The sequence below is a fragment of the Hippocampus guttulatus genome, chromosome 1, assembly GCF_054856545.1.
Source record: "Hippocampus guttulatus isolate MCC_2025c chromosome 1, RoL_Hgut_1.0, whole genome shotgun sequence".
Classification (NCBI taxonomy): domain Eukaryota; kingdom Metazoa; phylum Chordata; class Actinopteri; order Syngnathiformes; family Syngnathidae; genus Hippocampus; species Hippocampus guttulatus.
Window position 1 is genome coordinate 30,554,765 of NC_141261.1, and position 23,734 is coordinate 30,578,498.

General features: G+C 42.9%; 1 protein-coding gene across 1 annotated transcript in view; it reads right to left on the reverse strand.

The window, feature by feature from the left end:
• Nucleotides 1–5: 5 nt before the first annotated feature.
• Nucleotides 6–23,734, reverse strand: part of mgat5 (alpha-1,6-mannosylglycoprotein 6-beta-N-acetylglucosaminyltransferase) — a 74,313-nt gene continuing 50,584 nt past the window's right edge. Inside the window, exons 12-17 of the mRNA XM_086126006.1 lie at nucleotides 11,112–11,261; nucleotides 5,066–5,212; nucleotides 4,866–4,982; nucleotides 3,829–3,903; nucleotides 3,544–3,701; nucleotides 6–3,428 (exon numbers count right to left, since the gene is read on the reverse strand). Coding sequence (XP_085982132.1) covers nucleotides 3,230–3,428; nucleotides 3,544–3,701; nucleotides 3,829–3,903; nucleotides 4,866–4,982; nucleotides 5,066–5,212; nucleotides 11,112–11,261 — 846 coding nt within the window. The 3' untranslated portion in view covers nucleotides 6–3,229. The remainder of the gene's footprint in view (nucleotides 3,429–3,543; nucleotides 3,702–3,828; nucleotides 3,904–4,865; nucleotides 4,983–5,065; nucleotides 5,213–11,111; nucleotides 11,262–23,734) is intronic.

Genomic DNA, 23,734 nt, shown 5'->3' on the forward strand with positions numbered 1-23,734 from the left:
GAGCCTTTTTTTTCCACAGAAAAAAAAAGTTTATTTAAAAATTAAATCATAGCCCGCTTATTCATTGAGAAATGTTAACACAAAAATGCAGTCGCATTGTCCTTTTTGCCGCTCGGGATAACATGTGACGGCACCCCAAAATAAACAAAACATTGAAGCTCATTTGTACAAATGACCAACAGGATGGGTGATCTGGATCAGTACGCGACACTTCGATAACTCGGTGCGCCACGCAAATTGGGATCAGCTGTTTCCTCAAATGAAAAGGACATTTCTCTTGCTTTGTTCTTTTCGGATGGAAATGTTGCGTACATTTGACAAATCTCGTAGAAACAGTGATCAAGAGTAATCGATTGCTGCAGTTTCCCCTTTCAGATGTGAAATGTAGATACCGGTAGATATGCATTTAAGCCACGGTGGTAAATGTAAATGCAGAGACATGTACATGCATTTGTTAAGAGGCATGGTTAAAAGTATAAGGCAAACTCAACTGCACCGGGTGACAATATTTTGTCTCTCGCACAGCTTGTACAACAACTGCACTCAACTGTCAACATTAGCATGAGGTGTCCGGGCTGGTCAGCTAAGACTGGATTCCAAAGCACTGAAGTAGATGCCATCCAGTGCCACTGCGCTAACAACAGATTCTATCCTACTCATTATAGCCCAATAGCATCCGATTTACTTTAGGGCGGTTTACTCAAGTTAAGGTCAAATATGTGAAGATTGTTGTAGTACCGGGAGGAATAACCTCGAAACATGGACGTCACTGAATTACTGCACATAACTGGGGCTCACCTGGAACAAACTGTTTAATCCATTCAACAAAGTTTCCCACACACACCAAAGTTACCAAATACAATGAATATTTTACAGATTTAAAATAGATTAAACTAAAATATGATTAAAGGCGATTCCGCTCAATTCAGCAGAGGAAACCAGAACAACAGAACCTGGTGACAATATCGCAACGACAGATTCGAGTTGTTCATGGCAGATACATTTTGGACTGAATGTTTTGTTTCCTTTTTTTCGGGTCCGGTGACAATTTGACGGAAGCGGTACCGTAAAGGCACATCATGCTCTCCGAAACACCGACTTGGCTGCATGCCGCTTATCTGTTAAGAAGGAAAGGAATAGAAAGACGGAAACAATAACAGTCTGCGTATCTGTCCTCACAAGTGCAACCTGCAGCAATTACTGTTGCAGTATAACGAGGCACATTTGCTTCTACTGTCCTTTTTAAAAGACAGAGATGAAAAGAATGAAGGTAAACCACCATTGCCAAACTATCCGTGAGTGATGTCAAGCATATGGGGGGCATTGTTATTGATATATTCCAACTCCTGCGCCTCTCGCGACTGCTAAAACAAACAAACAAACAAAAAAAAAGCATACAATGCCTTCCTCTGGTGGTCATACGCGAAAGGACATGTACACGTTCTGGTATCTTTCCTAATTTCTCTCCATAAATAAAAGACAGCCCTCTTATAAATAAAGAAACACAGTTCAAGAGCAAAAACAAAGATGAACATCAGGATACAAAATAAATATAAACTCTAAAACCCCATAAAAGCAATGAACAGTGTTAAAATATATATTGTTAAACCTGTTTGCAAATACAAATATAGTGCACTTTTATCCACGTTTTGGAGTTTTACCATTTCTTGGATTCATATCTGCAAGCAAAAAAGATTATTTTGTTGGCATCAGAGGATTTGGGGGTATTTCGTTGTCAAGGTTTAGTCTACAGTATGTTGATAAAGAAAACCTTTCTCCAGGGTTTTCATGTCTCCGAGAAACATGTCCTGACAATTCATTCTCTTACTAACCTTGACCCGGCAGTATCACTGATACAGACCACGACAACATATGTCACATGACAATAATAAGAATAAATCTGTCCGTGGTGTACCGTGTCCTAAATCCGCAGATATAAACTCCATCTTCCGTGTGACCCTGAACAGGATACGTGATGAAAAAAACCCCCAGAATGAGTGAATGAACCAATAAAAAAAATGACAATAATCCTGATCCCGCCACATGGCGAGACCATGGCAGTTTTAGCGCCACAACCTGGGGCCCTCTATGGCAGGGGCAGGGAACTCCAGTTCCTCGAGAGCCATCTCCTGCCTGTTTTCGGTCCTTCCCTACTCCAACACACCTGATGCAATTGTTCAGGCCTCGACAGAGCTTGCTGATGAGCTGATCGTTTGAATCAGGTGTGTTGGAGTAGGGAGGGACCTAAAACAGGCAGGACATGGCTCTCGAGGAACCGGAATTGCCTAGCCCCTAGACTCTATGGCAGGCGTGTCCAAAGTCGGTCCTCAGGGGCCGCCGTCCTGCCTGTTTTCCAGCTCTCCCGGCTGCAACACACCTGATTCAGATGATGGCTCATCAGCCAGCTCTGAAGCAGCATTAGAACGACCCTGATGATTTGAATCAGGTGTGTTGCTCCCGAGAGAGCTGGAAAACAGGCAGGACGGCGGCCCCTGAGGACCGACTTTGGACACCCCTGCTCTCTGGTGTTTCCTCATGCTGGGTGACATGGGTGAAACCATTCCTACAAACTACTGGCCTGTATTTCAGCATACACTGTCGGTCCACTTTACATTTTTTCTTACATAATAGATATTTTTAAATTAAGTGTGCAATTTGTGAAATGGGGAGGTGGGACTTCTATGGCAAAATATCTGCAACTAGACATTTCAGAAAATGATCATTACCTCCAGAATAAAAATCTAGATCTCTATACAATAGTTTACTTTCATGACTTTAGTACAGAAGTTTGTTACAGTGTAAAACTAGCCATCTGTTTAGCGTGTGTGTGGTGGGGTTGGGGGCGTTCCAGTGTAAATCTACCTAAAGAAAGAAGAGATTCAGATTTAGCAGGGAAAAAGATGGCGGGAACGCGCTGAAGAGGGTGGGACAGTTGGCTTGCGCTTCTGCTGAACCTGGAGACAAAACGGGACACGGGACGCCACTCACTGATATGTGCTGCGGGTTTTTATAGTCCAAGATGACTCCCTTTGTTGATTCAAGTAATGCATCATCACTTCTGGTCCAGTCCAGCAGCGGTGCTTCTCTTTAAGCAGTCGACAAAACAATAAATATAACGAACGCACTACAGTTCTGTGTTGGTCCGTCCAAAATGCTTCCCTCAGAGGAGTCTGGCTGGGTTTGATCAGACACAGCAGCCCATCCTCTTGAAAGGTGCGCGCTGCCGCTGCTATAGGCAGCTTTTGCACAGTGCCACCTGGCCTTTCATGTAGTCACGGCAGGGGCAGACGCGTTTCAGCGACTGGTGGGCGCCGGCGCAGCTGAAGAGTAGCAGGTCGGACTGAAAGATGCATTGGCGGCGGCTCTCGCTGTAGGCCGGCACCAGGGTGTCGGCGCTCGACTCCACCGTCTGGCAGTCCACGCCAAACCTGTTGGGACGAACACAACCACTGAGTCCTCCGGTGGGAACAATCCATCACCGCAGTTAAGAGAAGCGCAACACGATGACAAAAAGTAAGTTGCAGCTTTGTGCTTGTACGCCACCTGGCCAGGTCCTTGTCCTTGTTGAGGTGTTGAAAGAAGGACGGCTCGCAGATGAGCTGCTCTTCTTGACAAACCTGCTTACAGGAGCGTCCTGGCTCGGCCATTTTCACCTGCAGCGCGCTGAGTGGAGGCCACATCACCTGACCGTGACAGAAATCCTGACGACATGACACGTCACAACATCACGCAGCTGCACGGTCCAGCCTCATATGTGCCCCATCAATCCAAGTGAAATCAAGTTTGCGATTTGCTTACTCAAATGCGGCGGGGAATCGAGTAATGTACCTGGTTTTCAATGAAGGCATTGACTCTCTGTAGCATCCCCTCACAGGTGAACTCAAATGGCAAATAAGGCTCAATCTGCTCGCACAAACACAGACATACAATACTGCCATGATTACAACTGCGATACGGTTCCAACGCAAAAGGCGGAAGTAACTCATGTGCGAGGCTCATCGTTGTAGTCGGACCGCTGTTGTGAGTGTGTTTTTGGGGTTTTTTTTGGAACGGGTCCCACCGACCGCAAGGCGTATTTCACAACACAAGGCCTTATTAACGACTCGAGGAAATGACCACCCGGTCTGCTCGGCTGAGCACGGGCAATATTGGCGTAACACATGCTGTAGCCGGTAAATTCCAAAAGAGAGGCCGAGTCTATGAATAAGATTTCCTGTAACTGGCGACTGTCGTGTTGTGGTCAGGTGCACTCACATTAGCTAGAAGCGGGATAAATGTGCTCCAGTGACAAAAATCCCAGGGCCAAGCCAATTCGCGTCAATAAAATTGGTCTTGAACTGTCGAGTGAAACAGCTGCGTTCAGTTGCCCACCGCATGGTTTGTTATGGTAAAACTTGATGTGGCCAGCGTAGAATCGACTGTAATCAGTATGCCATCGAGTAAATTGTGTGACACTTTTAGGTTGCATCCCGCTGACGTTGGGTGCTTTTGTTAATGGAATCAAGGAAAACTGTGGAGCAGATTGAAATCAACTGAACCGTAGTGCAATTGGGCTTTTTGAGCGGGGCAGATTGACAAATGAGGCTTTTGTTTCTGCACCACCAAATCATCCGCGACAAATTCAGTGACCATGTGTTGGGTGGTGGATGAGGAAAGATGGATGCGAAGGCAAGCTGGAGCCTGGTTGACTCTGGGATCACGATGCAGATAAGGCTCTCACAAATAAACAAAGCCATTGTTCCTCATCTTACAAAGCACAATGAAGCAGCAGCCGCAGATTTAAGACCTGATGTATTTCCATCTAGGGTTGCTCGATTAAATGCCAATTAATAAAAAAGGACTCATGGAGCATTGGATGCGTTTACCTTCTGGCTGAGGATGGAGCGGATTGCTCTCTCGACTTCGGCAGAATTATCGATATCAACAGTCCACACGTGGGGTTGACCAATATAAACCTCAGCGTAGGGATGCTGAGACGTCAGCTGCACACATGGAGGCAAAGAGCACGTAGGAGGTTGGAACACGTTTGTGAAATGGGGAATTTGAAGTCTGCACAAAGTGTCACCTCTCTCAGGGTGGGCTTTCCCTTGAAGAAATCGGTATTCTTGCTGCTTTTTGGTGGGTTGAACTTTGGGTTGAGGAATGCGCAGCCATTGGCGATGGCCTCCAGGGGGGCAGGACCCTCGTAGGGAAAAGACAGACCCACAAACAACTGCAACAGAGGAAAAATGGCGAGAACGTTCAGGTTAGGAGATAACCACGTGCAGAGCTAGAAAGAAAAAAAAACCCATAGGCATGCAACAGCCCTTGATTGAACAAACACGAAAAGATGAGCTTTCGCACTCCCAATGCCACCATAAGTCAAAATGTTTTTTCATTTGTTCACTTGTGCACCACTTAACGGATTCAAACCGCCAAACAAAATGCGCACATCAGAAAAGTTTTTTTTTTTTTTGGATTTCTTTCCAAGATGGTCTCAAAGGCAGTACCTCAAAGCACTTAGTATGCATCAAATGGTATTGTTCTGTTCCGCCTATCCTTGATGCAACTCGTAGTGGTCATATTTGCAAGGCATTGAGAGATTGCCACAACTTGCTGATCTGATATTGCTTTCAAATGAACAATCTTTGTAGTCTCCCTCAGTTTTCACTAACCACTTCCGAAGAGAATTAGGATTTCTTAATTCAAGATGGGGCGGCCCGGTGGTTAGCGCATCGACCTCACAGTGCAGAGGTTCAGGGTTCGATCCCTGGTTCGGCCTTCCTGTGTGGAGTTTGCATGTTCTCCCCGGGCCTGTGTGGGTTTTCTCCACGTACTCCGATTTCCTCCCACATTTCAAAAACATGCACAGGCTGATTCAACACTCTAAATCAGGGGTGCCCATTACGTCGATCGTGGTTGATCGCGAGGGGTGTAGAGGAGAAAAAAAAACAAACAACCATTTGTGTGTCTTAGTGAATGTTAGTAATATATTTTTTTGTGTTAGCGTACACTGCACCCTAATCATTCTATCAGTCTCATTTTCCCCCCCAAAATATTTTTAAAATAAAATAAAGCAGGTATATCTTTAACCTACGGTGTTGCGTGACCTGCGTCACCGGAAATTGGTAGCACTCAGCAGTCTGCAATTGCAATGGGTCGATCGCAGGAGGTTGGTTGATCGAAAAGTCGATCTTCGGTCCAAAAACTTTGGGCACCCCTGCTCTAAATTGTTACTTGGTGTGAGTGAGAGCGCGGATGGTTGCTCGTCTGTGTGTGCCCTGTGATTGGCTGGTAACCGGTTTAGGGTGTCCCCCGCCTACTGCCCGAAGACAGCTGGGATCGGCTCCAGCACACCCCGCGACCCTTGTGAGGATTAAGCGGATCGGAAAATGAATGAATGAATAATTCAAGACGGGGACAAACAGAAGAAAATACCAGCTGTGTCTAAGTTAACACCAACTGCCAGTGAATCAAACACAGCCAGCTCGCAGCGATGAAAGCTATTGGCCAGAAAATTCATTCGCCATGTGCGAGAAGCCTCTTTGGTATTTGCTCGTGTGTGTGGAAAAAAAAAAGCCACTGATGTTCGCTGAAGCAAATACAGTTGATGAAGGGCATTCTGCAGAAAACAAGCAAGATCCTGACCTACGGCAACATTCCAAGCGCTGTAACTTTCACATCCTGGTTTGACAATGGCTCCACTTCTTCATACTGATGGGGTGATGAGGCATTGGAAAAATTAAAAAACTGAAAATGGGTTTTCTAAGATGTTCGTCTGATATTGAAGATTCTCGCTGTCAGACGAGCATAGATTATGTGGCTGGAAATAAATTGAGTTACAGTGAAGCAGCGTTCATCACGGAGGACAAGTTGCAAAGTCACTTGAAATATTGGAAAATCTGCACGACAGGGAGACCAGGGAGTAGAATCATTAAAAAAAATAGTTTTATCCTTTCTCTCACACACACACACACACACACACACACACACACACACACACACACACACACACGCGCGCGCGCGCACACACACACGCGCGCGCGCACACACACACACACACACACACACACACACACTAAACGTGTTCAAACTCAACTTGACTGAACACAAGTTTTCCATATATCGTAAATGGATTTGAAAAAAAAAAAGCCAAGGATAACATGTATAGAAAACATTGCACCTACTGTGGTGTTTGAGTACATGCATGTGCCTTTAAGGAGGTGGCGGGGCCCGGTGGGTTGCAATGTGATGTCGGCAAGTTGTCGTGTGATTGTCCGAGTGAGAGCAGTGGTCAGCAGCAGCTTCTGCGTGACTTGTGCTCACTGTGTTCTGAAATGGCTGCAAAAGTGTGTTGGTGACCATGGCTCTCAGGGAATTACAATCAGTATACTAAAAAGACCGCTTAAAAAAAATTGTGAAGTTAGCTGCTTATATGTACTGGCATGACACATGATCAACACTGTTTCCTATTGTAACAGCTTTTGGGCATGAAATATTTTTGTCTTCTATGATGTCAAGGGTTGAACTGGAAAAAGCTCAACACAAACGATCAGGGACTACAAAACATCTATCGCAGCAGGGATAGACATCATTTTGTGGCTGTAAAAGTGATTCCTTTTTTGTGTATATGGCGTACAATCGGTAGACTGACACAGCAAGCGATCCACTTGTTAATATGATGTCTCATTTGAGACATTAGCAGCATCTTGAAAAGCTGTGCATGTAACCATCGAATGACTGGCGAGAGCATGGTTGCGCTGGCCACGGACTTTTTCAGCTCTGCAACGTTGACGGCGGCGGCAGCATTCTCATTGAGGGTAATGCACATGCAGTGAAAATGATATGATACTGCCTCGTTTTTGTTTTTTTTTCCAAATGAGGGAATTCTTTGTGGCGACGCAGGTCTTTAATCTCTGAAGTAAATAAATGTGTATCCCATTTCACTGGGGAAAACCATTAAAAAATGTAATTGAGTTCGATTTCAGGTTGAAGAATTGGCATGGTGATTCCACAGTGAGTTAAAAAAATTTTTTTAAAGCACGTCATACCCCCCCCCAGTTTACCACAAAATTCCACTGACTCCCTTTTATTATGATTGGACTCATCTACAGCTATGTGGCAACTTGTTTGTGCAGCTCCCAATAGGTCAGTACTATCAATATCTGCAAAGAGAAAGCCAACATAGTCGGAAGTAAGAAAATTTGTGCTGGCTTTATTCTTGACTCATTCAGCCAGCCATTTTCAGACCCTTTTTAAGTACAGTCAATATAAAATGAAGGAGGTGGGATTAAATGTGTGGCGTCTGAAAAGACATCTAAATACTGGACGTCTTTGGGAGTGAATGAGTTAACCTTGTCACGCTGGGCATACTGTTGTCGGGTCGATTTCATTTTATCCAGTTTTTTTTCTTTCTTTCTAGAGTTCAATGTGATTCCATCGAGGTCTTATATTTACATCCATTTTCTAAGTATTTTTTAAAGAAAACAGGGAACCTATAACTCAAAAACCGAGACCAGTTTCGGATTCCGCACCTAAAATGGAGTTAAAAACAGTTGTCAGACCCAACTAAAAAAAAAAAAAAAAAGTCTTCCCCTCTGATACGCTGAACTGTTTTTAAACAAACCGTGACTTTGGGTTGAGTGTAAAATAGTGACATCCAGGTTAATTCCTGCTAAGCATTAATCTAAATTTATCATGGGCATATGAGAGGGTTGACAGAGAAACAGTTCACTGAGACAAACATTCTGTCAGCCATGCGTGCCTTTTCGTTGCTGATAGTTAAAACTACAATTAACTTGTTTTTTTTCCCACTTTTTGTGATTTATTCTTTTAATTGGTGTACCGTGACATTTTTTGCAGATGAGAAATACGCGCCTGGTCTCATTAAAGGTTGGGAAACAAATCTGTGAAACAGTATCCATCCACTCATAAATTCTAACACCAAGTTTTGGAGATGTCTTATTTTTGACAATTTCTACAAATGTTTTAACTTCTACCAGTCAATACAACATATTATTATCATAAACAGGCCTCATTTTTAGTGCCTTGATACCGCAGGTCAATGTTTAATTTTGTATATATGTTGAAGTAATAGGGAGCTATAAGTTATATGTAACTATTTGATGGGCGACCCGGTGGTCCAGTGGTTAGCGCATCGACCTCACAGTGCAGAGGTCATGGGTTTGATCCCGGCTCCGGCCTTCCTGTGTGGGGTTTGCATGTTCTCCCCGAGCCTGCGTGGGTTTTCTCCGGGTACTCCGGTTTCTTCCCACATTCCAAAAACGTGCATGGCAGGCTGATTTAACACTCTAAATCAGGGGTGTCAAACTCATTTTTGTCGCGGGCCACAGTGTAGTTACGGTTTCCCTTGGAGGGCTGTTATGAATTTTGGGAAAATGTTTCATCCCCTCCACATATTATATACACAGCGCACAACAAATTGATGAATAACTCGTTTTAAAATCAGAAATCAAGAATAATGACTGTTGTTGTGGATTACATATGACAATTTGAAATGTTGGTTCAGACTTTAGCAAGCATCATGGAACTTGACATGCTTGATTTGCTTTCGCGGGTCACATAAAGTGATGTGGTGGGCCAGATCTGGCCCCCAGGCCTTGACTTTGACACCTGTGCTCTAAATTGTCCCTAGGTGTGAGTGTGAGCGCGCATGGTTGTTCGTCTCTGTGTGCCCTGCGATTGGCTGGCAACCGGTTCAGGGTGTCCCCCGCCTACTGCCCAAAGACAGCTGGGATAGGCTCCAGTACCCCACACAACCCTTATGTGGATAAAGCGGTTCAGAAAATGGATTTGTTGTACATGACATCTTTAGTTTTAGAAAGAGGACCTAGAACTTTAGACATTTTTGTTTTAATATTATCTCTATCTGGCTTCCAATAGAGCTCAGCATTAATGATCATGATATGCTCCGTTTTACAATACCAACGGGATTTCGGAAAAAGATATAAAATACAGCGGGGGGAGCAGCGGAAACAAAATGTTTTAAATACGAACATTGTTTTAACGGTTCCTTCATATCTTTCGATTTGGCAAAGATCATTGGTGCCAATACTTGTCCAGACGTGTAAGTGCTGCACTGATAACACACCCGAGTTGGCATGTTACAGCTTGTCGAGCTTGTTGAGGCAAATGCGATTCTGGCATCATTTCAGACAACAGCTTTAGAGCAGCTTTCTAACAATAGGTGGCAGCAAAGCACACCACTTCGCTACATGCAAGATATGTTGTGTAAGTGCGGGCAAAAGCTCTTCAACCTTGAGGAACAATCAACCTCTATTTATAGGGACGAAAGAGGGGAGGGGAACAAAGAGTCCCTGAGAGAGATTGAGAGCGCTACTGGAGCTGACACCAGTGAAGGCGCGCACGCTGAAATATTCAAAGGCAGGCGCGATGGACCCCCGTGCGATTAGGTCTATAGCGCTGAATGATGAATGACAGCAAGTGTTCTGTTGTTGCCGAACAATAAACTGACCTTTGGGGTAGAAAATGGCATCGCTTTCTGATCTTATTGTGACATTTGTGCAAAATGTTACGATGAATGCTGCTAAATTCACCAATTATGGCCACAGACATGTTTGGTCAAGTCTTGACCTTTAAATTAAGTTTAATGGCTCCGTCCTCATGTCGTGACTTCCACTGGGACGCGATCTAAACATAAATATTAAAAAACAGACCAAATTGACAACAGCGGCATCCATGGAGATAGATTTTGCTGCCATGACAAATAGACCTACATACATGAAGAACATAAACTGGACTGATAACTTGAGGACAACTCGGGTGAGATAATAGGACAGACACGGAGCTGAGCACACCCAGAACCGAATGTAAATATTAAAGTGCTAGATGGGACCATATACTTCACGGAAGGACGTCCCCGATGGAAATGTTATGGCACCGCTGAAGTTTCAACCCCATGAGGTCAATTAGCTCGGGCAGGAAAGACGAGGAAAACACTTCCTCTTTACCTTGTAATAATATCGTCGCGAACATTCAGTACAGACACAATATGTTTTGTTTTTTTTGCACAGCGAAGCGTGCATTTGATGCTCACAAATGGCAGTATTTTATTTTATATTTTTTGGTGAAAGACAGACGGGTGAGCTCACCTTAGTTTCTCGGAGGAGAAACTGCAAGTCTCGTCCACTTAAAATGCCGTGGTTCCTCACGTAGCTTGGGAGGTGGACAGTGCTGGTGCCATGCACAGTGCCGTGTACCTCCATATAGCTGTGTATGATGTCAAGGTATTTTTTCTTGTCCTATGACAGAAAGGGTGGGAGGGAGAGAGAGTGTTCATTCAGGACATGTCAAGCTAACTAAAATCTGTACTTCATTTCATGCTGACCAATGCAACAGTATTTCTATTATAAAAAGACTTGCAATGCTCCTTTACAACAGTCAAAGAAAGTGAAAGCGAATTCAAATACATACGTACAACAAACTGCACTATGATAGAGTCACATACTGAGATTGTATATTACTTAGGAGCATATAAAAAGTTCATAACAGATTAGAACCAGGTGCAGTGATCAAGGACAGTAACTCTCACTAACATTTTAAACAATGACATTGGGATGAATGAGGTGAGTTTTATTATTTGCTGCATGTCTTCTGCGGCAGAAATCTGGGGCAGAAAATTGAAAACAAGATCGACCAACTGCAGTGCAGACTTTGGCATGGACGAGGTTAATAAAATAGCTGCAAGAGTGTTGATGTGAGAGGTGGTATTGATGGTGAGCAGAGTGGAGATATGGTGGCGTCTTGCCAATGACTGTTCACAGCGACAGTAGACGGACCAGTGAATTTGTCAGCCCAAGTGAAGCGAGGACCAATTCACCAGGGTGTTCAGTTCACAGTGGTGGGTGTTACAAAGGGAGCACTGGTGACAATGGACGGCAACACCGTATGGTACGATATGCCGCAGAGCTTATGCAGGGGGCTTTTTGAAGCGTATCTATACCTATGTAGTACATCACCGTAATCTTGGATTGGGAGGCGAGTCGTTTTGGCAAGAAGCAATTTAGAAGAACGTTTGTGAAGATTTACTTCAGTAGAGGGAAGTCTGGGCTTCCCTTCTAAAAGCTATTGCCTCCGCGATTCGACCTCGGATAAGCGAGAGAGAATGGATGGATGGAGCTTTTAACTTTTGAGAGCAGAGTGTTGATATGAATGGCAGATTGGGGCGGAGGTAACCATTTTTAAAAAGCGTCCCCTGATGTTATGTTCCTACCACAGGGGGGTCAGAGTCCTCAGCCTTCCTGCTAAGGTCTATTCAGTGATTATTAGTAGGAGGGTCCGCCGTTAAGTCAAATCTCATATTTAAGAAGCGCATTGTTGTTTTTGTCACAACTGTGCAACAGTTGATCAGCTTTACACCTTCAGATGGGTCCTGGAGGGAACACGAGAGTGCACGCACCCAGTCCACATGTGTTTTGTGCACTTGCAGAAAGTATGCAACCCTGTACCCGTGGGATCTTGTGGGGGTTGCTCCAGGAGTACGGAGTACTGGACGCCCTAATATGGGTGTACAACCGTGTCAGAGTTTGGTCTGCATTGCCAGCAGTAAGCCACATTCACTTCCAGTGAGGGTTGGGCTCCACCAAGGCTCTCTCACCAATTTTGTTCATAACTTTTTTGGACAGAATTCATAGGAACAATCAAGGTGTTGAGGGGGCCCGGTTTGGTGACCACAATATCTCTGCTTTTTGCAAATGATGTGGTTCTGCTGAGTGCTGGCGGTTTCCCCGGCACTGGAGAATGACCCTCAGGACAGAGGACAGGTCCAAACACCGGTGCGAGGCCAAGGGCCAATAATGCGACGCTGCTCCCGGTTGGTGTGGTGGTGGACTGAGACGACTAATCGACCAGTGCGTCACACCCGTTAATCCGCCTGGGGCGCTTGCTGGACGTCCAATGGAGGGAACCTTAACCTTAACCTCACCAAATAATATATGGAGATCGATGCCTTGGTCTGTTGATATTGTATAGTTGTTCGCAGCACGACAAACCGAGACAAGGTACACATCACAGCAGATGCAGCACCGTCCCGTCTGTTGAGCTTTCGTTCTATTTTTCCCTTACTCTTTAAGACCCAAAGATACTTGAACTCCTTTACCTGAGGCAGATTCTCATCCAAGACCTCGATATTCCACTGAGAATGGAAGATCACTGCTTAATGAAGTTAAGAGAATCACATCGTCTGCAAAAAGCAGAGATGAAATACTGACGCCATCAAATCAGATCCATCTCAGCTGTGCCTAGAAATTCTGACGATAAATTCTGTCGTTGTATCATTGTATCATTTTTGCACTACAGTACTGCGTCTTTTTACAAACTTGGCCAGTAAAGACGATTCTGATTCCGTAAAAGGTTATTGAGAGAATCAGTGACAAATAAAAACAATGGAAAAGTGGTGCTTTTCAAGGATTTAGTGCTGGTACGGTCTGAGATATGCCATTCCAGTTTTCCATGCTGGCCATATTTGGTACTGTGCATGTTGGCCATCAGGTTGCAACCCCAACTTATATGCCGCGGTTTTTGAAAAAATTATGGTCATACCTAGTACCATGCAAAATGTCAAAAACTTATCACAATGTCAAAAGCACAATCTGTTTCAATTCTGGCAAATTGCCTCTTTGGTAGTGATGGACAAATGAAGCTTCATGAAGCATTTGTGATTTTTTTTTTTTTTTTTTACCTCTCTAGATGGCACTCTTGGTTTAAAGATGCACAGTAAATTTAATACATTTTCATTACACTGGCCTTAATCTTTAAACCAAGAGCACCATCTAGACAAAAATAGCCCCATTTCACTACTGTCCGCTATGAACTCGGATGAAGATCAAAGGGTAATTTTCTCCATCACAACAGTATGCATCAAAGGAGTATTTACGAGTGTGTGTGACTTGATATTCACAGCCATAACAGAAGATTGATTGATTACCTATAACTTGAAGACTTGCGGAGCAGCTATGCCTCACTTTTGCTAAAAACTGCCAAGGTTGAAATTTACATACAAGCTGACTAACCACATCAAGCAGAATTGTTAAAAAAAAGTGACTTCCATCACATATGCCTGCTCTCGTCCCCGTGTGCCTCAGGGCTTGGAGCTTAAATTTCAGGTAGGCACTTGGCAGTTTCCCAGTGGGCAAAGCTCTCAGATGTCTCCAGCCATATTGCTGTAACTAAAGCAGGCTGGTGTGCGTGTGTGTGTGAGAGAGAAAGAAATTTGACAAAGGAGAGAAAGCGGAAGAACGAGAGCCCATCAAACCAATCAGAAATGAAATCACTCCCTGGTAATCTGTTCATTCAGTGAAGCTGAGGATTTGTGGGCACAGAAGTGTTTGACGGCAGGCATCCATATCCACCTTATTCCTGGGGGCACTGATGTAGAAACGGTTATGAGTGTAACTTATTGTGAGACACTGGAAACATGCATGAGTGATTTTTTACAACCGGTTTTCATTTCCTGGAGCAGGTTATTTGAATGTGTTTTGTTTCTTTTTCCAAACAATCAGCAGCCCCTGTAGTTTTTAAAAATATCCGTGCAGCTTGGAAACTTGTTGCATGGTTCGTGATTATAGGAATAACCTTGAATCTGAGGCTAGAAGAGCATTGTTTTGAACATGCTACCAGGACTAAGAGAGCATGTTGTTGTGAGAATGTGTACAGTTCTCACCAGCTACCTGTGGATGAGGAACACAGAAGGATTCGGATGAAAATCTTACTTTGAAAAGACCATCGAAAATGGGGATGGGTGTCAATAAGATTTTATTGATATGACTATACTTTTAATGGTTGTGCTGATCGATCCGGTGCATTAAACAGTATCCTTATCTGTACTTTTTTTCTTTGCTGCAAAAAGCACTTGAGATGTGTGAGATGCACATTTTCTGTTTGTCAAACTTGCTTGTGTTTCGGCCTGGCATTTTAATGACTGATTGCACTTGTGACAACACGTGGCGATGTTGCGACGTCATTCATTTATCCCTCAATGGTCACACTGAGTGTAAACTGTGTATTGTTAGAAATGACATCAGCCAGGTAAAAAGGTGCAAAATACCGTTCCTATAGCCTAATTCCATCAAAAATTAATTTGAGAAATTTCTCCAAGACCCATAACATCACAGTTAGCTCTTTCATTCCACAAGACGTACGTCTTTTTAAAATTAGGCCCCGCCTACCAAGGACGTACTTGTACGTCTAAGTCTTTTTTTTTTCCGTCATAGAGAGGAGGTGGGTCTGATTTTTTTGCGTCATAGAGAGGAGGCGGGTCTGATGCAATCTGTGAATGAGAATAAGCCGTTTGCATTGTAAATCGTGTAAAAAAGCGACCAGTAGGTGGCAGTGGTGCCTCACGTGATTGAAATGCATGCTTTTACAAAAAGCTCCTTTTCTCCGTTTTTTGTCCAGGAATCGCCATTTCCATGAAACTTAGCCATTTTGTAATACCAATTGCTGAAGAATGGAAAAAGATAGAAAAAAAAATTCTGCTGAAAGAAGAGAGTCCAAACTTTATTTTGGTAGGCTCCATGTTTATATATTATATTCTGTGGGCCTTGCAAGATCAGTCAAAATCCAGTAAAACGCTGGGATTGAGGGGGTTGCTCCAAAATGGCTGGGATTGAATGAGTTAAAAGTGGAGCTTGTCGATCCCTCGCTTTTTAAAAAAGAAGCCCCGGGGTCAGTTTAGTATTGGGGCTGAGTACCCATTCCAAACAGAAACATTGCACGTGTGCTCATTTCACTTGTGAACAAAAAGCCCACATTTTAATATGCACGGCGAACTTTTTGGTTGCGTTATGACAATCTACCGGAGAAGATTCACTGGGTGCTAAATAAAAATTGAAATCAGTGGCACAAGAACAACAGGGAGGATTTTGTGTGTATGGGGGGGGGGGGGGCACAACAAACTGTTTAACCTTTTTGTGAAGAGCTCATATGTGATGTGCATTTGGACAGTTGCTGGTCAGCATTAACCTAAAAAGGTAATCATTTCACTTCAGAGATAATAACAATTTAGTGCTTTAATCTTAATCTGCATTTCATATTGTTGCTGTTCAAGTGTTCATCTTTTTTGTGGAGCAAATATTAGGTGATGTGGTGGGAAGTAGTGTGGTTGATCTAAAATTAAAGGTTTTGCTGGATTCAACATCTGCTTTCAGGTAAATAAGACTGCGTTGTATATTTTCTTATTTTAAAGAATACACTTAAAACAGGGCAAGTGGTTGTAACATGCAGAAAAAAATCAATTTCCTGAAAGGACACCTCAAATCTCCAAAAACAAAAACATGATGTGCCTTTGTTGTGACCTCTCAAGTGTGCAATGGACCAGGACAGGCAGCCTATGAGCCTTCAAGGCAGTCCTTACATAAAGCTTCACGGTCAGAGGGCATCGCTCGGCAGATGCTATTTGAAGCATCGCTCATACTAATACACCGGATTTTCAGACTGAGAAAGAGAAGCCAAAGAAAGGCAGAGAAATCAAAGCCATGAAGAAAAAAATACCAACTTGACCATTCTTCTGGATACACAAGCGAAATGCAACCTGAAACCAGGAAGTGGATCGATTGCATGAGGAATAAAAATAATCGCGTTAGCTGGAGAGGTTGAGTCAAGTGGGCCAAATGGAGGACGAGGAGGTGAGTTGAATGATCTTATAAGTCAGAGGGGATGGCTAAGCCTTCTGGGAGAAGAAACGGGAAAAGGCGGCATCTGCTTTCTGTCAGCATAAGCGAAGTGACTTCCTGCCTCAACCCCGCAAACTCCAAAAGATGGATTAGATTCTGTTCATCATGTCATGCAAATAACGCACAATAACTTTGTTGAGCAAAGCTTGTAGAGGGGAGTATTTACTCTCTATTAAATTCTACAGTTTGGACAAAGATCAAAAAGCTTGATTCTGGAGTCAATCACACATACTTCTCATCGTATGCTTGGTTGTAGATTTAAGTGCTTTACCTGCCAGGCGACGATGCTAAGTGGATTACGCTTCAGACATCAGGTGTCATCAAAAACACTTTGCCCTTGCTTAACATCCACGTCTGTATTATTGCTTTGCTGTCAATTGAAGTAAGTGTCAAGAGAAAATCCAGAGGTTCATCTTCATGCAAAGCTTGCTTTGACTCTGCCCATCCTCAAAATACATTCAATGTCAAGGGGACCTCAATCGGCTTGTGATCTCAAATCATATCTGACAACTCTACTCTAGGAGCTTGGGGCTTATCAATAAGGAGATATGCTTACTTAACACTCGGTCTGCGAAGGGTTAGTTGACTATTCAAGACTGCGTCCATTACCAAATTCATTGAAACTAAGAACATCGGCAAGAATTGGAATTACTGATTGGAGTGCACCCACATTCATAGCATTAGATGAATGGCCATGCAAAAGTGCCTTTTCTTGTGATAAGAAATAGAATTTCAACGCTATCGAGTTGCAGTTTACGATTCCAAGTGTCACTTGCTAATTTGCCGTTATCGTTAACGTTAATGAATGTTAATTGAAAACAAGACACTAAATGGCAATTAAAAAATATCAGAAGCTAAAGCTACTACACTGTAAAATTATACTAGTATCGTAACAAAATACAATACAATACAATACAATACATGCTGATTTATAAAGCGCGTTCACAACAGCTGCAGCTGTTGTTAAAAAAGAAAATGACAGCTTGTTAAAATGACGAGCTTGGTCAACCTTCAACCTGAGTACAAATCAGGAAGAATTTTGAAAAATCAAATGTTATGTTCCAGAGACAGTCTGGTTTTTATTTATTTATTTTTTATGTCGGGAAACAAATGCCTTGAGTATGTTTTTCATGATATCTCCTATAAAACAGCTGGTCAAAAACCACCTTCAAATTAGGGTAAACCAGCCTAACTTGATTATTTTTCAACATACAGTATCTCATCAACCCTTTGGCTTTGTCTGCTACTTGAAGAACCCCTTCTCCAATTTCCGTTAATAATGTTCACCAATGAGATCGTGTGGGCCGAAAATTCCGAGGGGTTCTTCAAGTCAGCGTGTCAAAATCACGTGCTGTTTCAAACGGCGTTACTTGTCCTAAACAGACCAGTTAAGTAGTGCAAAGGGTACATTATCTGTGATAAGAGCATGTGGGTTGTAGAGTAGGTCATACACTTGAGCCACCAACTGTTTTTCTCAGTAACTTATTTGTTGTGGAGGATTTTAGAGGCATTTGAAGTGCTCATTCCATGTTTTTCCAGAAAAGAAAAGAAGGCAACCATTTGTGGCCCATTGTATATATATTACCTATTACAGTCGAAGCTCTTTTCGGCATACCCCATCTACTACGTTTCCACCCCTATAACGTTCAGATTTCAAAGTCTTGATTTCACATTGCCGATTTTGCTTCCAACGAGCACCTTTATAATGCTAATTTCATTATAACGACCACATTTCCCCCACAAGAGTGAAAAGGCCTTCGTGACAATGAACTGCGAGAAGCTAACTGCCATCGCAACCTGCCTTATAAACAAAATGTACAGTGGGGGATTCCCCTCCATTTGCTTTGCGACGCTACTGATCGACTCGTACATTGTTGTACTTCCAGAAGCACGGCGCGGTCTTGAGCACATGATCTGAAAACTGTCTGGTAAACAGAATCAAATGTCGCTGTAAATCGGCTGAAATTGTCTCTCATTTTCCAAATGGAGTGTCTCAGACGAAGCGCAGCCGAGACTACGAATGGCAGAGTTTGAGGCCAACAAATTGAAGGATGATCGTGAAGAGTTTATGTGCGCGGCACATCCTGAACTGGAGAAGGCACTCCTGAATGTTACAGCAAAAGACAAATCACCAAGTATCTTAATCTATTCTAAAGTGAAGCGATTTGATTCGTTTTGATGCACTTGCATGTTTTAATTCAATTTTTTTTTCTAACTCCCCTAATTCTTTGCCATGTGAAGAGGAGGTGATGAGCTGCAAGGCGAATGGAAAAATAAAAGTATTGAAGATTGGCCTGTTGCCACAGAAACACCCATGTGCTACCGTATTGGCAGTGCAGTCGGCTTTTCAACACAATTCCAGCAAAAAACTCGTCGGTCGATACCACAGAGTGCATGTTATCTTGGGTATGTGGTTGTGGAAAACGCATACTTTTGCGGTCACTGAATTCATATAATCATCATTTGAGGCATTGGTGAGGAATCTTTGCAAGAGGCCACTTGATCACATCCTTCCCCAAATGTCCACTAAAACATGGGCTGTGTGGGCTGACTGCCTGTGTTGCTCTTCATATGCCAACCCTGTGTGCCTGTGAGCTCAACGTAAATTGTCTTTTTCCACCATGTCCTCTGATCTCCTGCCAAAGGCCTGAAGCTGTCCTTCATGCTCACCTTGCACCCTGCTCTTATCATACTCCTGCCTTGTCAGAGGGTTTATTACAAACTAAAATAGTAGAAACAGGAACGGAGAACATCTAAGTGTCTATAATGATTGGATGAGTCGGATGCAGACATTGGGATGGAATAACGTGTGTTAGCCCATCACCCCCGTTAGAAAGTACAGAATATGACTGCTTACTAGGGCTGAGCCATATGACTGAAAAGTATATCAGGACTTAAGTTTTCCTTTTTTTTAAATTTTTTTTATTTGAAGCTATTCAAAATAATGCAGTGAAAAAGGCTGAATGGAGGTCATTTTATTTTAACATAAATTACTTAAACTTCACTAAGAAGTCAATGTAACTATGAAAATATCAAATAAACTGGCCTTTTTAAACATAACGTGCTTCGTAGGGCTGGCTGATATGGCTGAAAAAGAATCCACATTTAAAATGAGGACCCCCCCCCCCACACTAAATTGATGAAAGGTAAAATTATAAACAATTCAAACAGATTAATGATCAAATTAAAGGGAGTCAAACGAATGTACACTATTGTGTACATTGTAGTATAGTTTAATGTGCAAAGTTGCTCCTCTGGCTGAGCACCCTCAACGTTTATTTGTAGAAGCCGCTACTCCAAAGCAGCATCGTTGATCCAATGGCATTAACCTTTATTCGTGGTTGATTCAATGTAAGCACATCGACCTAATACTCTCTTGGAGGGTATTAAAATTTCCCATCCATCTTTGGACGACTTCATCTCTCGAGCTGGCTCATGATGTCATTGGACAGTTTTTACTTGCCTGTGACATGTGACGCTCAGAGGGTCGGAGTTGGTTAACACCGGAGCGGGTAATGCACCTTTATTTAAATTTGTGCTTTCAATTTCGTCTTCGGTGCTTAGAATTCTCGCACACATTTAACATCATACCGCAGCTTCTGCATCCTGACTTTTTTTTTAAATCAATATTATATTGAGCACAATTTCTATTGACATTGATCAGGTGTCTATCGTGACATAAACTGATATTGAAATACTGTCTAGTCCTACTGCATACACAGACATGAGATGGCTTTCGAATGATTTTCTCTAATTGCACTGGGCTTCTGCTTTTCTGGGGAAAACAAAACAAAAACAACCTGGTGATTGGGGAGAGCCGATGTGTGTGGCGATAGATCAAGTGGTGGTGAGAGCCAAGCAGGCTCTCTCGTCTCTCTTCTGTTTCCTTTCCGATTCTTCAACTGGGTCGCTGCGGTTGGTCAAACCATTTTATTTCACCATTTAAAATAAAGTACCGACTATACGTTTATTGTCCTGGGGCCTCTTTGAAAATAAACATCAAAGTAGAGTTCGGAGAGATAAAATATGGTATGGTAAATATTGGTGCACAAAGCTAAAGAACAATTTGAACAACAACACGCGTATTTAGCATCTCGTTTGTCCTCCAGGACATGGGTACTTTACTGAGGGATGAGCAGTGAAAAAGATCTATTCATATATGGATTACATTTATATTGCTGCTAGTGTTACTAAAAATACTTACTGTTAGAGCTAAACATAAAATAAAATAAAAATCATTTGATTTTTTTTTCTTTTATGTTAAGGGCCACTACATGACTGTGTCGGGCTACCCAAGTTCACGGATGCTAGCCCAATTGGTCATTAAAAATGTCAGCAATACGATTAAATCAATGTTTTTGCTTTTTAAAAAACTATTCAATATTTTGCGTTTTATCCATTTACATTGATCAGTCATGATTGATATTGTTAATCTTACCATGCTATACACACTTTTTGTGTGTCAAGTTAAATCCTTCCTAAGGAATGGCTTGGGCAAGATAAATAAAGCACAGAAAATGACAAATATTAACTATGCCGTTTGATTTTAAACTACAAGAAAAAAACTATTTTTGAGTGTTCAGTCAGCCTGCCATGCATGTTCTTGGAATGTGAGAGGAAACCGGAGTACCCGGAGAAAACCCACACAGGTACGGGGAGAACATGCAAACTCCACACAGGGAGGCTGGAGCCGGAATCTAACCCTGCACCTCTGCACTGTGAGGCGGATGAGCTAACCACTGGACTACAAGGTCGCCACCGACTATTCCCAAAGACTGTTTTTTCTTTTTCCGCCCTCACAGGCATATTGCACCCACCAGAGATTTGAACCAGTTTAGGCCCAATTCTGAATCCAATAGGCCTTAAAATATCTCGCTGCCTTCTTTTTCCACCTTCACGCAAGAAAGCATTTGCCCCATTTTTGATTTCCAAATAATCATTTGGAAATATAGAATCCTTTAACAAGGACTTCCCAACACGAACAATGTAAAGGAGAGAGCGCCCAATTAAAAAAAATAGCGTGAGGGGGGAGAAATAAAAAAGCAGCAAGCCAGTTGGATAGTTATCAGTTGGCTGGTTATCAGTCAGCTCTAAAATGGCCCTTTAATTAAAAGCAGGAGGTAATGAACACACTGGGGACTGTGATTAACAGCTAATGCCTCTTGCTGTGAACTAATGGGTCTCCCCTGATTGGCCTTCTGAAAGCTACAGTGAATGGAATTCTGCTGTGTGAAAGTAAGGGACCAAGGCAACGCATAAACCAGTGACCACTGAGGAAGTCTTTGACATAGAATTATTAAGGATTTTATCCATCCATCCATCCATTTTCCGAACTGCTTTATCCCACTAGGGTCGCGGGGGGTGCTGGAGCCTATCCCAGCTGTCTTCGGGGACACCCTGAATTGGTTGCCAGCCAATCGCAGGGCACACAGAGAAGAACAACCATCCACGGCCACACTCACACTCACACCTAGGGACAATTTAGAGCGTACAATCAGCCTGCCATGCAGGTTTTTTGAATGTGGGAGGAAACCGGAGTACCCGGAGAAAACCCACGCAGACCCGGGGAGAACATGCAAATTCCACAGAAGGAGGCCGGAGCTGGAATTGAACCCGGTACCTCTGCACTGTGAAGTTGATGTGCTAACCACTGGACTACGGAGCCCTAAGGATTTTATTTCAATTGTTAATGTGGGATTTGGCTTCTCAGTACTGGAGAGGCGGGTCCCAGATGAAATTCGCCTGTTGTCACAACATGGAGCATGTTAATTTGTATAAACCACCTGCACCAGCAGGACTAAAACCACATTCGAGTGAACGGCTGAAGTCTCAAACAACCTTTTTCTGCTTGAGTAGAACTTTGGACATTAATGATTACAAACTGATGGTACCTTTTTTATTTGGGATTCAGAATTTATCATTATTTAAATGTTTCAACAGACACTAAAAGGCCACTAAGGATGTCCTAGTCACTTTTTTTTTTTTTTGCACAGGAATCCGCGTCTTTTGATTTTAACTCTGCCATTTCTGAGTCCCTATCTGATACCTCGATAATACATATCTAAATATTCTCAACTATGTTTATTTTTATCGATTTGATTAAAGGTAACCATTGTTTTTTCCTATGGATATAATCTATTGTAACACTGGTCACAACTAGGTAAACAAATTAAAACTGATCTCAGAGAATCAGTCAGAATTAATTTTATTGCCATTGTTAGTAAAAGTTCATTTTTTCAGTCCGATGCATCATGAAATATAAATGGTAATTATAAAAATAAAATATAAGTAAACAATGTGCAATAATCTAAACCAGGGGTGCTCAAGTCCGGTCCTTAACATATCCTATCCAGCCTGTTTTCTATGTTTCCTTGCTCCAACACATTAATTTTGCTCCATGTAGAGCACTTTGTATACAGCACTGGTTGTTTGAAAGCGCTTTATAAATACTGTTGAGTTGAGTTCATTGTGTGCCTATCCCTGGCAGTGGTATCAGAGTACCAAACCTTGATGGAGGAGTTGCACATGGACTCGATGATGGTCGTGTAGAATTGCACCAACATGTTGGTTGGAACCTTGATTTTGTTCAACTATTGCAGGGAAAACATGTTTTGCCAGGCCACTTCAATGAGAGAGGTGATAGACAGCTCCCACTTGAGGTCTCGGGTGATGGTAATACCTGAAAAGTGGGAGGGTCTAATGATGGAGATGGAGGATTGCGTGAGGGTGGGGGGGGGGGGGGGGCTTGGGGCTGTGACCTTCCTGAAGTCCACCATCATCTCCTTTGTTTTCTGGGTTGTTAAGCTCCAGGTCGTTGCGGTTGCACCAGTCGGTGTGCCTCATTCCTCTCTTGAAATAAGCCCAAATGAGGAAGGCGTCATTGGCAAACTTGATTAGTTTTATGGACTGATGGCTGGAGGCACAGCAGATGGTTTACGGGGATAAGAGCCAATGGTAAAGTACACAGCTCTGAGGCGCTCCAGTGATGATGGTCTTTGTGTCCAAGACAGTCTTCAACAGCCACATATTGCCGCCGGTCTATC